The 18,120-nt window shown below is 45.6% G+C and overlaps 1 protein-coding gene across 4 annotated transcripts in view; it reads left to right on the forward strand.

The window, feature by feature from the left end:
* The window catches only part of LOC147729103 (uncharacterized), a 471,563-nt gene extending 461,516 nt beyond the window's left edge, over window positions 1-10,047 (forward strand). For all 4 annotated transcript variants that reach the window (XM_086959389.1, XM_086959390.1, XM_086959391.1 and 1 more), the window contains one exon: window positions 849-10,047. In XM_086959389.1, coding sequence (XP_086815515.1) covers window positions 849-1,021 — 173 coding nt within the window. In that variant the 3' untranslated portion in view covers window positions 1,022-10,047. The remainder of the gene's footprint in view (window positions 1-848) is intronic.
* The last annotated feature ends 8,073 nt before the right edge of the window (window positions 10,048-18,120 follow it).

Genomic DNA, 18,120 nt, shown 5'->3' on the forward strand with positions numbered 1-18,120 from the left:
CAGGATAGGGTAATCTGTTTGTAAAAACGCGGATGTAAAGAGGAATGGGGAATAAACGTTTTTGTTGATGAGGTGGGAAGGGAGTACAGGGGGAAAAGTAAGGGGGTTGAAAAATAAATGAAGTAAACAAGGAGTTAAGGATTTGTAAAAAAAACAGGAGTGAGGAAGGAAGGGGATTAAAAGATTTTAAATAATATGGATAAAGACTGAGTGGGGTAGGGAGTTTGTAAAACGAGAAAGTAGAGCAGGAAAGAAATTAATGGGTTTCATAAAATGGAGTAAAGTGGGACTGGTAGTAAAGGGAATATAAAATAAATTTGAAGAAAGCAGGAAGAGAGTGAGGTGTATAAAAAGGAAGCACATCTGGAGTGGGAGAAAGGGGTTTAAAATAACGGAATAAAACAGAAAGAGCTGTAAGCGGTATTTAAAAAGGAAGTATATTAGGATGGGGAGTAAAGAGTTTGAATAAAACAGGCGTAAAGTGGGAGAGTTTAGTAAGGAGTTTGAAAACAAAAATCTAAATTGGGAGCGATTGTATTGCAAGGGATATGGAAAGCATGGAAGAGGGTGTTTAAAAAAAGGAAGGGCAGGGGTTTCATGTGGGTGGGAAACCCCCTTAAATGCCACAAAACGAAAATTAAACATGACGAAAAGTGGCTTTCAACAGGATGGTTTATTTTAAATGGAATCTATAGTTTTGCAATGCATTTCTCTATGACCCTCATTTGTGCTCGAATTCTGAAAACAACTGCTTGCTGTCTATTACCATATGACTGTACTTTCATTGCAATACAATAAAAAATATCCATTCCTCGTCATTCAAGCGTTTTTGTTTTTTCCCCCAAAAGGTTCCCCCTATGCAGTCGGTATGAAGGATAAAGATGCCAGTGCACCTGAACCATATTATGCATCAGTGAAAACCCGACGCGCACCTGAATACTCACTGCTGGAAGCAAGCACAGTCACTGCTCCGAAATCTAAGACTGAAACATCAACAGTTTATGCACTGGCCCAGATGTAAATGCGATAGAAGTTGAAAACCAATAAATGTCTTTTAGATCACGTGAAAGGAGCTGACAATTAGATGCATTGTACTCAAGGCCGCTGGAGCTGTGTTGCAATTGATGCCAAACTTGTGCGACTCACATGGTTAAATTATGTGGCAAAGATAAGGCAAATTATGCAGCAGGACGAGGCGAATTCTGCTGCACATTATGAGGCATTATTATCCAGCTGGTGTAACATATTCACAGAAATAGAGGCAAAAGAAATCTAAATGCTGTAGAATTTCGACAGACCATTTTCAAAATGTCGATCATCTATTATGATTTTGTAGGGATAAAAATGAAATTTTATCAACTCCGTCCTTTACAGTTTTGCACATTATAAATGAGCTAAAGTAGCCGCGACCATACATTAAAAGTACATTTCCAAGTCACTCAGGAGTTCTTTTAGAATTCAAAAGAATGATACCAAAGGCCAAGGTCCATTAAGAAGTCCCAGAACTCTGAGATTACTCAGATATGCTAATAATATTTATTCTGAAAAATATGTCTTGCAATATCCTGATTCCCCTTTAAATCTTTGCCCCAATGCTCGGTCTTAAAACTAAACTGTCGTTGAAGTAGAGGGTATAAGCATGAAATGTGTACTGTGGAAACAAACGGTCACACTGCCCCTGCCCCAGAATCTCTGCTTCGCTCTCATTCCCCTGCAAGATTCAGTTCTGCTGAGACAGGTCAGAGGCTGCAAATTAAGGCATTTCCATGTTGACAGCAACAGGACTCAAAAGAAATATGTAGTCTGCTGCTGCTCCATTGTCTTCTATGGAGATGTCAATATTCATTGTTCTGCAAATAAGTTAAACAGGTTAATGGTCATTTTTCAAAAGCAACTCGCGTTTAGAATTTGTAGAAGCAGAAAGATTACTGCAGCCTTATTTTCTTTTTTGTAAATGATTTTATTTGCATTTCTCTCTATTGCATACAATTATAGCGTCAAAGCAGAGCAATTATCATATTATGACAAGGTGTGCAGGTGATGACACTGGAGAATGGTACAAAGAGAACAACAGTATGTAACATAACTATCAGTATTAGCCTATAGTCCATACGCAGGCCCTTAAGTAGGCCCACGGGAGTACCAGCAGTGAAAGCATCTATCACTATGTCCGAAAACAGATTCCTGCTGCCGTATAATGGACTCCATAACTTCAATATATAAATACCTTGTTATCAGCTAATTATCAATTTTCCATTGCATAATAGTTCAGACAGAAAGCTGAAAATACATTACCCCTTTATTTGTATAGGCTCTAGATGTAATTCTGATAAGTGATCCACTTTTCAGGTTGTCTGTTGATTCTGACAGGAGCCATTGTGACATCACAGCTAAATTATAAGAGTGCAGAACTGTTGACTAGTGATGCCATTTTTTTTACTACAGATGACTAGTCATGGCACAACTAGAGTGTAACAAACAATATGCTTATTTTATACTATCCCAGCTACTGAGATGTAAATATGAATTAGCTTTAATTGTGAAACAAATGATTGCCATGATAAAGTATTCTATGCATCCTGTTTGAATTACAACTAAGTGTGTAAAGTTGGGAAGGGTGGCCAAGATGGTGACCACATTGAATGATGAGTATGGTAGCTACGCTCCACAAGCCCGCCCAACACCTTCCAGATTGCTCTCCACCCTGCGGAAGAGTGCCACTGCACACTACAGATGCTGCTGGTGCATGGGTCATGCAAGAGCATTTTCAGCGAGGTGTGGGCTGAGAGGAGACCATGGTCTGCTTGCTACTGAAGCTGCAGCCTCCCACCATACTCCTACTGCCCGACCTTGGCAAATGCATTGGACACCCCTGGGACAACTTAATTGCCTACAGACTTGACTACCTGGCTCCTGCCAGAGATAAGGCTGCCCGACAACCTCAGACAGGGAAGGGCATAGACCTTGACTTTTTGCGTGACTATGGAACGCTGGGCCTGTGACAAAGCACAGGGGCATTGCACTTCCCGCTTTGGAGCAGCCCTGGCTTGTTGCTGCACCGCATCCCCCTTCACGGTTTGCAGCACAGACGGGGTAGTTGGGAGGCTTATGCCCAAGGGGTGGCCACGACATTAAGCCTTTTCCTGAAATGGATGGCGGGCCTGTTAGAAAGACCTGTGGATGCCGCCCCCCAAACCCTTTGGTAGATTGACTGGGGCCATGCTGTAGGGGATGAGGTGCCTTAAGTACCGAACTGCCTCGGCCATCCATACAGGCATTAAACCCACCCCGCAGAGACTAGGAAACCTTGTTGGAGCAACGGACCCAGCTCATTGCTTGTCACCGTCTGGGCTCCCGGGAGCGACCTCTACCTTTCAGACAAGAGGGGCTTATACAGAGACTGTGCTGCACCTTGGCCCCTTTGGAATAGGGCTCTCCGACCAAGGAGAAGTAGGTGGTCAAGGTGGTCACCGGCTCGGACCCCCCATCTGACACAACAATGACCATCACCAAGGGGGAGGGCCTTACCCCCAGGACAATGGCTGGTATACTAGACTGGTAGGAACTCAAGGCCAGCCAAGGTGCTTCCTGGGCTTGACATAGTCATCCCTAGTTCTATTTGTAACTCAGAGGAGATCATTCCTGTAGAGCGGTGCAGGCATCTCTCCCTCCAGCTGCCACCCCAACACAACGAAGATGGTCAAACAACAAATTCCATGGAGTGGTGTAGATGGAGGCGGCGAGTACCATCAGACAAATAACTGTGAGGTGGGGCAGAAAGCGGGTACTAGTACCAACCTGGAGACTATATACACCAACTTTACAAGAAAGAGCCTTTAGTGACACAATGGGCACACACATAACTGCTTATTTTGAAGAGAATGAGGGGTCTGTCACAAGTACAGGGATAGAGTGGGGAGCTTTAAGGCATTCATAAGGGACTATGTATTAAAACCTCATACGGTGTCACACATGTGCTGCAGAACCAGATCCTCGAAGTCAAACGTGCCCTACGAGCAGCAGAAACACGGGCTGGGTTGGTTGTGGACAATGAGGAGGAAGCTATACCTCTCTGAGAGGAACATACAGCAGTATGGAAAGGCTTGGGAAGCTGGATTACATGTATTATGTGGCTAGGCAGCACACACAAAGGCCGGGCTGTGTATTGTTGTGGCTCCTGAGATCGCAGGCCCCAAGCATCTCCATGAATGCAATCGGATCTCTAACGGGAAGTTGTATCAATGCAGGCAAACATCAAGCAAGTCTTCCTTGATTACTATACCTTACTCTACAGAGGTAGGACGGGGAATCTCCTATTGTACTTGAATAGATTTCCTATCCTTCAACCTGATCCTCTACAGCGCCACACTCTTGACCAAGCACTAAACATGGAAAAAATGTGTCTCACAATCACTCAATCACTCAGATAGCACATAATAAAACCCCTTTTTTGACGGCTCTCCGAGTGGAGTTCTATTCCTCGTCCTGAATCTTCACCGGATGTACCACCAGGTTAGAGAAGAGGGCGCCCTACAGGTATCCATGAGGAAAGCAATAATAGTGGTCCTGCCCTAGTCAGGTAGAGACCCATTAGAGGTGTGCTCCTATAGACCGCTGTCCCACTTAAAAACAAATGACAAAATCCTTGGAAGGTCCTTGCAAACGGGTTATTGCTCTGCCTCCCTGAATTGGTTCATCAAGACCAGAAGGGGTTCATCCTAGGGAGAAACATGTTTTTAAACCTTAGATGTCCCTTCCGTCTTACGGAAGAAAAGTCTTGTTTGACGCCTCCATTCAAAACACTCTCTCGATATCAAGAAGGTTTTCAAAATCCTAGACTATCCCTATATGAAGGAAGCACAGAGACACATCGTAATAACCATGAAGATACTAGAATGAACAGTCCTGGTTTACACCAACCAGGTGGCTAGGGTCGGCACAGGCAAAGAGCTCTCAGCCACCTCTGTGGTGCACAGGAGGACCAGACAGGGACGCCCACTGTCGCCAATCACTTTTTGCCCTGGCAATGGAACCACATTCAGGCCTCTTCCGCTCTACTAAGCAGAACCAATTGGGAAGTTATCTCACTGTATGCTGACGACGTGCTGGCGTACCTCAGGTGTGCAGACAGACCACTTCGACATGTGAGGGAGGCTCTAGATTACTTTGGTAAAGCCTCGGGCCTAAAACTGAACTGGAGTCTTGCCCATACCCCATTTAGCGTTGCCTTCCGGTACCTGGCCATGAATATTTACCACTCCGAAAACAACCTTATTCAAGGGATCCTGCGGGCAGTGATGACCAGCATGAGTGGCTCTTTGCTCTTTTAGGGTTCCCTACCACTATCACCTATGGCTTGAGTGGCTATTGCTAAAATGATGGCGCTGCTCAGGCTACTATACCATTTTTCAGCCCTTCGGATTAACCTGCCTAAACGTTTCTTCAGGGTCTTGGAATCTGTTCTCTCAAACCTGAATCAGGGGGACTGGTCGAAAGACGGTGACGCTCTTCAAACTATACACCCCACTGGAACATGGCGGATCGGATGCACCGAATTATGAGGTTTACTATGCAGCAGAGCAGCTCCAATGATCGATGCATTGGCAAGCTCATGACACCAGCACTGAGCGGACAAGCATGCAGAAACAATTGGGAGGCTGCATAATAATAGACTGGCTGTTGGACCAGCAATGGGCTTCTCTTTGCGCTGGCCATTAGATAAGGGTTGCTAGTGCTGCTGACTCAGGTATATCCAGCTTAAGCCTGGCGCACCACAGTATTCATCAAACCTGCCACTGCGTGCCTTGCCAGCTATTTGCAATGTGGCTGAGCATCATAGTACCAGACCAAGGAGGGAGGCTGGCCTCACCACGCTAGAGAACATCTATGTTCACAACCATCCACTCACCTTCCAGGAACTACAGGAGCAGTATGGCATCGATGAGGGCCAGTTCCTGCTCTATATTGCACTTGCGACCAAGATAGGAACAGTATGGGGATCAGAGCATAAAGAACCAGAACTTTCCCCCCTTTGCTTATTCATGGGAATGCTAGGCGGGCAATCATGATGATGTACAGAGTACTTGTGTAAACACAAATCATGAACTTCCCCCTTCTTAAAGACAAATGGGCACGCTCAACAGGCCATGACCACACAGATTGACAATGAACCATAGCACTTGAATACATATGCAGGGTATCTAGAAATCCTTGTTTGAAATATACCAAATTTAACTATCTACACCAGATGTATCTTACACCTATGTATATCTATCACATGTTTCCGACAGTAACTCTCAAATGCCCGAGATTCCCATGCCTAAAAGCAGACTTCCACCATATATCAAGGGCTCATCCCACTTTGCACATATCATGATGGCGGTGACATCAAACCTGACAGATATAACTGGACGGATACTACTCATTGATCCCCTATTGTGTATATTGGTGCACACACACAAAACCAAGTATGTAATGTAATGTATTACTTGTAAAGCGCACAGTTGCCAGACGGCGTCCTGGCGCTGTATACCGCTGGGGAACCCGTCCTGGCTTTCCCTCTGGATGGTCCCTGCTGGGAATCCCCAAGGTGGAGCCAGGCATCCCCGGCGTTGATGGGGCCGTTGTGGAGATGAGGCAAGCTAATGCCCAGAGTTGCCGAGTGGGACCCCTGTTTAGAGTAGGCACCGAGGCGAGAATTATCGAGTCCGCTGACCCTGGTCTACGACCCTGCCGCGTCGGGAATTGAACCCTGGTCCGGGGTCGACTTCTGCTCCCGGGTCTGCCGCCTCAAACCAGTGAGCCACACCACTCCACAAGTATGTCATAAAATTCATTGACCAGGCATATGTGTTGGCAAAGCGATGACTAGCTATGTCCTGGAGGTCTCAGAAAAAAAAACCATCATCCAGCCCTGGCTGCAGGACATGATCAAGTGGGCGACAGTGGAGGTCATGTCTGGCACTCGCTGCTCAGACATCCGTGGATGCTCAGAAGTGGCATGCCTAAGACGCATACTGATATCCAAGATAGATCATTAATAGGCCCCTATGTGAGGTGAAACACTATCTGTGCTCGGGGGATGAACCTGGCATGACCCAGGAACCCTGCCACAATTCGCGCACCTAAGTTATGCATCCCACAATGGGTGACTTACGTTTTTATCCTTTTCTTCATCTAGCCTTCTCCCTCAGACATGACACCTGGGCAGTGGCACTGTTTTTTTTTATATAGTACGAACATGACTCGGTATTGGGTATCAAAGCGCTTTACATAGCACCAATTGCATTACATGAGGACACAATCATTAGGTCTCGCCTGAGCCAGGGCACATACACTGCCCTGCGAGGCATTTAGTAAGGGCTTTTGAATTCTGAACACAGGCTGGTGCGTGTGTTTTTTTTTTTAATCACCCGCAATTGGCCTTTGCTTGTATCTTTCTAAGAAAGACAGCATGTAATTGGTCCAGGGCGGATCCATGTTCCGCCTTCTCTGTCCCCTGGCCTAGAGGGCTCAGGAGCAAGCAGCAGCGCAATCTGTTTGCAATTATCGCGCCCGCATCTGGCAGTCGCGTTAATTGGAAACAGATGGCGGTCAGCGCTAGTTATTGCCATGGTTATCAAAGTAGCAAAGTCCAGTGTTTGTTTACTCTGAGGTCAGCCTTGCTATGCTTCTGTGGAAATATCTGACATTGGGGCTCCCAGCTGCCCATTGTCCCAAAAGATATCTCTGTGCCTAGTACAATGTGACCATCCAGGTGGTCTGTATTTAAAAAATCATCTCTCTAACATCTATCAGTGAAACAAACCTATGCAAATATCTGTTGTAATGTGCAGTTGATGATAACAGTGCTATTTTTGCTACGGTGCTGCAAATCCATACATAGAGCTTCTCAGCTGGCGTGTATTGTGTTGTTCGCTCATATTCCCCCTCCCTACTTCCATGCACACAAGAAGAAGTGCAGGCAGACATATAATGAACCCACAAATATGAAAAGGCGACATACACCCATGCAAACGGCGCGCGGGTAAAAAATACAGGCTCGCTGACACGTACAGCTAGAAACTGAACACAAATAAAGGCCACCTTTCTTTTCAGCTATGACTATTTCCACCTGGTAACCAGCGCGAGTGAGTTATCTCAGCCCTAGGAGACGCCATGTTGTCAAAGCAGAAGACAAATCTCTTTCCAAGTTCACACTGGGGTGGAATTCAAATGTGTTTACATGTTCAGCGCAACAAACAAAACAGTGCCTTTGAATATAATATGTGCTGTATCACACACATAGATTTGAAGTGTGTAATTGGATGCTAATAAATTACAAACATTTGTCTGAGACGAACAAAAAGACATTAATCTATGGATAATACCATCCGTGAGAAGTCTGTTTTTATATTCTATGATAGCGCCCCAGCAGAGATGTATATGCCAATACAGTCAATGGTTGTATTCCTTTGCTATTACATAGATATGCCGCTCTTTGTAAAATCTGCAAAATGTAAATGGTTATTTTGAAAGTGACAGGCAAAGGCATTTTGTATAAGAAGGAGTGCGTTATCTCCTCGTCTCATTCAGTCTGTTTTACGTTCTCTGAAAAGTTTAGTCACATGTTTATTTAATGCAATGGAAGCTAATCCGTGGCACTCATGAACAAGGGACTTGGGGCTAGATGTAGGTAATAGCAAATTACCGAATGGTAAATACCGAATTTTACCGATTCGGTATTTACTAATCGGTAATTGCTATGTAGGAAAAAAAATCAGTAAAAATATTGAATCGGTAAGATTCGGTAATTACCGATTCGGTAATTACCGAATCAGTATTTGCCATTGATTCCTATGGGCCTTGAAGCCCATAGGATTCAATAGCAAATACCGATTCGGTAATTACCGAATCGGTAAACATGCCGAATTTTCAAGGGGGACAGGGTGTCACTTTGACACCCTGTTGCACCCCTGTTTCTGGCTTGTGTACCATGTGGCACACATACATGCCCTAAGGGCACACATACATGCCCTAAGGGCATACATGCCCTAAGGGCATGTATGTGTGTCACATGGCACAGGTGTACATGCACAGATGTGCATGTACACAGAAATTCGTAATTTACCACCCAATAGTATTGGGTGGTAAATAACGAATTTCTAAGGGCCTGTGGCACTGTAAACTGTGCCACCTACATATTGAATTACAGAATCGGTATATTTACCGATTCGGTATTTTACTGAATCGGTAAATATACCAATTTTGTAATTTTCTAGCCCCCTACATTACAATACCCAAATACCGGTCGGTAACGGGCGAAATCGGCCGTTACCGACCGGTATTTGGGCTCCTACATCTGGCCATTGGTCCCAAAACACGTCGAGTTGCTTGTATCTGTGAAATAAACAACTGCTTTAAAAAGCCTGCTGGTGTCCGCGCCTGCTGCTTTCCATTGACGCATACAGCGTTTGTGTGAGGTGTTACGAGGCTGGCCCCCTCGCCGCAGCCCGCCGTTGTAAGAGGCAGGAGAGTGGCTATTTCAGTGCTTCTGCACTGAGCTACGGCTGCAAATATATATTTTTTTTGTGTCTGGAAAAAGGTTGTTTTCTGTTCAAGGATCATTGGCATAGGCAACTGACTAGGACCACGATGGGAGGTTGTTTCGAGCCTAGTTATGTTGGAATTTTAATGGGTTGGGGGAAGGCAGTGCACATTTGGACAGAAGCACAAGAAAAGTGGACAATGCATCTAACGCTTTACTGTTGAAGCAACAAAAGTTCAATAAAAAGAAAACTTATAACCACTTCTATTCTGGACTTGCTCCTAGTATATGGAACGCAATTCCTCCTGAAATCATTATTGTTTATGTTTTGTTTTTTGCTTTATTTTTTGCTGTTACAACTTATTTGTTATTTACAAAACATACCACTAACTGTATTTTTATCTGTTTATTACTAATGTGTTATATGTTTAACTTGATTTGCTATTTGTACAGTGCTCTGATACCCAGAGTGTCATGTTTGTGCTATAGAAAACTCCAAAAATAAATCAATATTATTTTGGACCAGGTATATAGTTGATTTTTTCATGATCTGGGACAGGCCACATTGGGACCTACATGATTTTTTCAATTTTTCATCTGTTAATTACTTCAATCTTAAATATACACATAAAATACACAAATCAGAAATGGAGATTGTGGATGTTCTAGTCAAGGTGAAGTGAGATATTGTACAAACTAGTCTATTGGGGAAGGAAATTACAGGAAAGAGTATTTTGCATACCATCCACGTGCACTGAAGTGGAGAAATGCTGCAAGCAAAACGCAACTGCGGTAGCTCTCAATCCATTAAAGCAGAACAAGACATGTTGGATTTGCAGATTTATTATTAGAGGCTACCCAAAGGGCGTCTTGAGAACAGCTTGTGAGACAGTACAGGACAAACCAAGGGAATGTCTGTTACAGATAAAAGTAAAAGCACAGGAAGGAAACAGAGTGAGACTGATACCGACATATAACAGCGAGTCAGCTAGAATTAAGCACATGCTTGGTAAACACTTGTATTATGGAAGTCAGATTCAGTAATTGACAGTCTGGGTAGCCCACATAACAGGGTGACTTTTAGAAAGAGTAAAACTATTAGAGGCTTGTTGGTACATAGCTATCTTGTACACATGAGCAGCATGGGAACATGGTTGAAGGAACAGCAGGGCTTCCGTAAATGTGAGCATGTAGGAACAATATGAACAGAAAAACATACACTCTTCCCACAGGGAAAACAGCTAAGATAATGAAATGTATCACTTGTATAAGCGATTTTGTAATTTATGTCTTGCATTCCTCTTGTGGACTACGTTCTGTGGGTAGTATCATCTTACCAGTCAAGAAAAGGGTCTTGGAGCATTTTCGGGCCATTAGAAACTGTGATTCAAATTACCCAGTAGTAAGGCATTGGCACCAGATGCATAAAGGAAGTGATGACGAGATTTTGTTTTTTGGCATTATCAGGTTACCAGTGAATCTAAGAGGTGGGGACAGAGAAAAGAAATTGAGGGGGATGGAATCGGAGCATATTATCATGATCAACAGAAAATTTCCTGAATGACTCAAATTAGATGAATTAGATTGAATGTCTGTAATAGGATCTGAATGCCTTTCTGTGTTATGGAGTGTTCGACACTATATATATTACCGAATCGCAGTTTGGGTTTAGAGATACGGTATTTGGAAGGGGCGTGTTGCAGGCATCCCTTACTAATACCGAATTAAAATGGTATGAAAACATTTTAGTGACCGAAATGAGGTTGCAAAGCATTCCCGATATATCACCATTTGAAAAATGGTGTCAGTCCATTTGCAAATTTGAAGGGGTCCATAATATTAAGTTATATTATGTTAATAACTTATAGAGCGCGCAAATGCCAGTTGGCATCTTGGCGCTAAATGTCTAACCAGAATACTAGAAAAAAAAGAATAATTAGACCTAATTATCAGTGGAAGGGAAAAGCCAGGTTTTGAGTTGCTTCCTAAATTTGAAAAAGGTTTGATTGAAATCTGGATTGGTCAAGTAATAAATTCTACCATTTGCATGTGGTATAAGAGAAGCTTCTTCCTGGACTATTTCCTCCTTGAGAATGGTTGACAAAATATTTTTGGAGCGCAGGCAGTGGTCCCACAGACCACAGCCTACTCTTAAAAATTGCAACTTCGAACTTTCATTTTAATCTTTTGAAAAGTATCCTGTTTTTCTTTAAGGAAAAGAGGCTGCATTAAAAAACAAAAGATTGCTTTATTTAAAAGCAATCACAGACATGGGGTTCTGCTGACCCCAGCAGGCCACCATCCCTGTGAAAGCAGCGATTCGTAGTGGGTCGCAAATTACGACCTACCTCATTAATATGCATAAGGTAGGTCTATTTGTGAGTCACTCCGTATCTCTAAATGAAACTCAATGAGTGTCATAAATAAGGAATAGCGACTTCATAATTGCGATTCACAGGAAATGGCAATTAGGAAATCGCAATTTTTTTTAATAGCTTTATTTTATTGATTTTAAAGCAGGCAAAGGTACAGTGAAAAACAAAAATACACAATGGCCCAGATAAATCCCCGCCAGCACAGTCGGTGCCATAAGCATCTGAATTAAGCATGCACATTCGAAGCCACTGCTAACGAGTACAAGAGAATAGAGAGAAATGTCCGGCCGAGGGCTATGAGTACATATCATACGATGAAAAGCGAAGTGTAAATCTAATCCTGCGGTCTACCCTCCTGCGAACTCACCCCCACCCCAACCCCCCTAACCCAACACCCCCACCCTCCCTCCCTGGAACTGGTGTGCTATGCGCCATACGTGGACAGTGTGTTGCGTCCTCTAGGGCACGACTGTAGGAGTCTGAGCATCAGTGAGTCTGAGCAAACAAAGGTACTTGGGCAGGTCACTTCGTTGTATTCCTGTGCCAACAGCGAGAGGATAGGGCTCCAGATAGTGTGGAAGGAAGCCGCTGAATTTGTGAGATGAGCTTGTATGCGCTCCATGTCAATGATATACCACAGTTTGTGGAGCCACCCAGTGTGCGTTGGTCGGGTCCTAGTGCCACAAAGAGATAAGATGTGTTCTACAGCTGCGCCTAACGCTATCCCCATTTGTTTCCCTCAGATGGATTTAAGTGGAAAGGTGAGTGTGTTAGGCAGACCTAGGAGAGCGTATGCAGGAAAGCGGGGAAACTCAGTTTCAAAGTAATTGTCTATGTCATTAAGGACTTCCAACCAAAACCCTTGCACTTCCTTGCAGTCCCAGAGTATATGCGTCAGAGTGCCTGTTTCCCCACACCCTCTCCAGCAATCAGAACTGCGGCCTGGGTGAATTTTGTGAAGTCGAGCCGGGGTCAGGTACCAGTAGATGACTACTTTTACTGCCGCTTCCCTACTCCCTGCATTCTTTACGGTGTGGTTAGCCTTTTGCAAGTAAGAAGCATAGGAAGCTGATGTAGATTTGTAGTTTATTCGTAGATATAGACCCTAAGATGTCATCGATGCAAGGAGAGTCAGCTGGTGATGTTCTGCTCGCGTACACTTGCTCGCGCTGTTAAACAGATGCTGAATGATTTTTAAAAGATGCAATATGAAAGCGTTTCAAGAATTTTGTTCCCAGTTTTGTCAAAATATACATAACCTCCAAAAGTAAATGGACAATATTCCGGCAATGTTTCTGTATTGCAGTGTCTTAGATAAACGCCGCTTTTCAGCATTTACAAGCAGCAGAACTTAAAATAACAAGATAATAAACAAAGAGAAGAAGAAAAAAAATAGTCACAACTCACTGCTTGGTATAGTCACTGCTTGAGACACTGCTTTTTCAGGAAATCGTTTTGGAGGTTTTCTCTTTTCCTTTGTTTTTTTAAAACGTCTCTCTGATTTTCTTTTTCCTTGTAGAAAAACGATTTTTAAAATATGTATGAAGACATCAAAGGGTCAGATGGGTTGTTTTCTCCCTCGTCGCCACTTTTGCAAGTAAGAAGCACAGGAAGCTGATGTAGATTTGTAGTTTATTCGTAGATATAGACCCTAAGATGTCACTGGATGAAAAGCCCAGCTCCAACTGACCTTTACACTCCTATGTACACACAGTGGAGTAACCAACATTCCACCAGAATTAAAGGAACAGTAGTGAACATTAAAACAGGAGAATGTAACATAGCCCTATAGTGAATCTGCTGCCATTCCTTCAGCGAGAGGCTCCGACCCAATTCCGCTTCCCAGCGGCGCTGACCAGCTGACCGTTCCTGAGATAATGGTGGGCGCAGCATAAGGTACAATTCAGAGATCATTTTGCGATCAGAATGTTTGGATAGGAGCCACCTCTCGTAAGCCGTAAGGCCGCAGCTAACCAAAGGACGCGTGTCGGGTTGGAGCAGCCAGTGAGGAAGCTGAAAATACTGGAACCTTTTGGGATCTTTGATGTCTTAACAGTCAGGCAATTCCGAGTAGGGGATGAAGCTCTGGAGATCAAATAGATGACACGCAGATCTGCAGGTTGATGCTCGCCATTGCGGGAAAGCTCGTGCCTCCATTCCTGGAGGAAATTCAGGATTATCAAAGAGAGGAGTGAGAGGCGAGGGGAAGGAAGTGAGATTCCTCTTTGTAGCGACCAGGTCACAAACCCTCATCACTGAACGAGTAATGGGAGATTTATGAAGATACGATGGGCAGTCCGACAGCTTCAGGAAGGGTATCTTCCACAGGGAGAGTAGCGCTATTGGCCGATCCTGAAAGAGCCACAGTTTTTCTGACTCCGGCCTGCTCCATTCTACTAGATAAGGAAGTTGGACCGCCTTGTAATAGTTCATGAGATTGGGGATCCCTAAACCTCCTTCGTCAGGAGGTCAATAGGCCATATCGCGACGGAGCCTCGGCCGTTTCCCGGCCCAGATAAAGTGTTGGATCTCTGTCTGCAGAGTATGGATATAATGCAAGGGGGGATCGACCGGTATTACCTAGCAAAGGCAGGGGGTGCATCCTCCAGCAGCACATATCTCTAACCACTTGGGAAGTGAGGTTTGAGTAGTTACGGGCGATTGTTTGGCCAGTGGATGGAGTTTGCGCAATCCCCAGGTACGGGATCTCGCTCTGGGCTCGCAGTCCCCTACGCTCCAGAAATGCATCCACCTGTGCATTCTTGTGGAGGCCAAGAGGCAAGAGCATAGATTTTCCCACATTTACCTTAAAGCCGGAGACCTTGCCAAACTCCGCCAGTTCCTGCAAAAAAGCTGGAATGGAGCTTCGGGATGTGGCATAAGTCGCCAAGATGTCGTCCACGTATAAGCTGACGGTATGCTACTCCCCCCCCGAAGGGGATACCCAATATCTGGTGGTTGTCCTTGATCCGCTGTGCTAGTGGCTCGACGTAAGGGTCAAAAAGCAGGGGTAAAAGAGGACCCTCTGCCGTGTGCCTCGCTGGATATCGAAGGGCTTTAAACTAATCCTATTAACCCGTATCGTTGCTCTAGGTTGGTCATAGCAGCTCGCCACCCAGGCCCGAAAGCGATTCCCCACGCTCAAATGCGCTAACGTCTTATCCAAGAAACCCCAGTCCACCCGGTCGAAAGCTTTCTCAGCATCGACCGAAAGCAGCAGGGCGTCCAGGCCCATATAATGGGCTTTATCTATTAAATGCATGATCCACTTGGTGTTGTCGCTGCTTAGCCTATTAGGAATAAAGCCCGATTGGTCAGGTTCGATTATACCGGGGAGGCGCCGGCCCAACCTGGCTGCCAGGACCCATGTAAAGGGCTTCAAATCCAAGTTGAGGAGGGAAATCGGCCAGTATGCTGCGCACTGAGTGGGATCTTTCCCTGGCTTGAGAAGGACAACAATATCTTCCTCCAGCATATCTGCTGGGATTGTTCCTGGGTCTTGAAAGGAATTGAACAGGCGTGCTAAGACCAGAGCCAAGGATTGGCAAAAAGTTTTATAAAAACCAGCAGAAAAGCCGACCACGCCCGGCGATTTCAGTGGCTTGAAGCGGGAGATAGCACCGATCACCTCCTCCACCCTAATGGGAGCATCTATCGACGCCGCACCTGATGCGTTAAGGGCTGTAGTCTCTGCTTGACTAAGATATGCCTCACCTGCACTGTTGATTGTGGGGTCTCTACTATATAGTGAGGCATAGAAATTCCGGAGGGCTTCAGCAATCTGGTCATCGCGTTTGACCCGTTCCCCAGTCGAGGTGTGAAGAGCCGTAATCCTGGAACGCTCAGACCGCGCCCGGAATTTGCTCCCGAGAAGCTTCCCTGTCTTATCACCCCTATATAATAAGAGTGTTTCAGCCGCATAGCGGCATATATACGGCCCTATCCAAGTCTAGGCTGGCAAGTTGCTCTCTGGCTGCTTTGAGCTGCCGCCACATCTGCGGGGCCGCAGTCCGGCTGTGCACTTGCTCGAGCTCCATCACTTTAGCGCCCAACTCTTCTCTCTTCTCTTTGCGCGCTCTATTATCTGCTGCAGCGATAGCAATTAATTCCCCCCTCACTACCGCCTTGAGGGCTCCCCATAAGGTTGTCAATGACGTATCAGCTGTGTCATTGGATGTCAATTAGTCCGTCATGCACTTCTGCACCTGTCGGCACACGTCAGGCCGCTGTAAGAGAGATTCCCGCAGTCTCCACTTCCCAGTCGGTCTGCTCATGGATCGCAAGTCAAGAGTCAACTGCACAGCTTCATGATCAGACAGCGCTGCTGGGACAATATTGACTGATTGGACCAGTGCATTAAGTGCGGAGGACCCTATAAAATGATCTAAGCGAGCATAGGTATGGTGCACATGGGAATAAAATGAGTATTACGTGCTATGGGGGTGAGCTGCCCTCCAGAGATCTATCAGCCCTCTATTGTGTAGCCATTCTTTCCCTGCACTCGAGATCGCCCCAGTGACCTCATATCTGTGGCCTGACCTGTCCGTCCCTGAGTCCATAACTAATTTAAGATCCCCTCCTATTAAAATTTGTCTATCATGATAACAAAGGATTTCCGAGAGGGAATCTGTAAGAAAGGGCTCTTGACCAGAGTTAGGAGCGTAGAGGGATCCTATAACTACAGGGGTATCGCCCACCCACAGCCGGTATGCCAGCAGCCTTCCCTTCGTCTCTGCCACCTGTCTCCAACCCTGCCCTGAAAGTGCTGCGCTAAAAGTATGGCCACCCCCCCTTTTTTATCTGGCATGAAGGAATAAAATTGATGGGGAAAGGCACAGGACTTCATTCTATGCCAGTCTTTAGGTAAAAATGTGTCTCCTGCAGTAAACATATCGAGGCCCCCGAGTTATCTAGGTAGCTCAAAATTGCGCGCCTCTTGATAGGGTTGTTCAGCCCCTTCATATTAAGGGTTAAGACTTGGGTCATGGGAACAGACATATGTATTGACTAGGCGTGTACCTTCAGAGTGTCAAGGGACAAAGATCAGGAGGCGCTTGCTAAGACCTCTGTGTGGCGTGGGCTCCCTAACGCATACAGATCCTACTTTACCGCCACCCCAAGAATTGCACACCGGTTCCACCCACCCTCGACCCAACCCCCCCCTTCCCGTCCCCGACCCTCCCTCCACCCTAACCCCAACAAAACATTCCCAATTACCCAACATTGTCCTTTATCTGCAGCCTGGGCCGTAAACACTCGGCAGTAAGAAAATAGAACGGTCATGGTACCAGGACGACCCAGGCTCCCCGCCCGCCCCCAGGTAGCTAGAAGCTTGTGCGTTAGCAGTCCCCAGTGCAAGATTAAAGAGAGTCCGGTGCAGTTGTGTCTCGTGAGACAGCTGCCAAAGCCGAAACCCTTTTGACGGTCAATGTGGCTCGATCTGGTTTCGCGCCTGAGTTAGGAGAGCGATGTCTTCTTACTTTCTGCCATTCGTCCCTCGACGATTGCTGCGAAGGCTTTGGTGAGGAGTCTGGATTATGTTGTGCGAGGCCTAGAAACTCACTTGCTTCCTGGAGGGAGCGGAGCTGATGGAGCTTGCCCTTCCATTTGAAAATTATGCAAAAACGATGGCCCACCATTGGATTTAAGGAAAGTAGTCACCTCCAGAAAGGCTTTACGTTTCTGGAGAGTGATGGAAGCCGGGTCCTGGTAGAGAGCAATGGCATGTCCCTGGTAGGTGATTGGTTGATTCGAGTGGGCTTCTCTCAGAACATGTTCTTTGAGGGGGAAATCCGGCAGAAAGGCTAAGATGTCAGGTGGGGGAGCTGGGGTTCTCCTCCGCAGACCCACCCGATGGGCGATCTATGCGTATCTCAAAGTCTTGGTCAACCCCCAAAACCTCCCGGTAAAGGCCCTGAAGGTAGACGGTGACATCCTTTCCCTCAGCCTGCAATGGAACGCCCCTCATTAGGATGTTATTCCTTCGGGATCTATTTTCCAGGTCCTCCGCATGAGCTTGCAAATCAACCTGTTGGTCCTGAAGGCGGAGGACTTCTTGTTGCAGTTGCTCAATTTCCTCAGATTTAGATTGTCCCTCATTTTCTATAACGGCCACCCGTTCACCCAACACGTCGACATTCCGGTGTATTTTTCGGACCTCCACTGCCACCTCCTGCTTTAGAGTTTGGAAATCGTCTCGGAGGGTGTTAAAAAGAGATT

The sequence above is a fragment of the Lissotriton vulgaris genome, chromosome 2_2 (assembly GCF_964263255.1).
Source record: "Lissotriton vulgaris chromosome 2_2, aLisVul1.2, whole genome shotgun sequence".
Lineage (NCBI taxonomy): Eukaryota > Metazoa > Chordata > Amphibia > Caudata > Salamandridae > Lissotriton > Lissotriton vulgaris.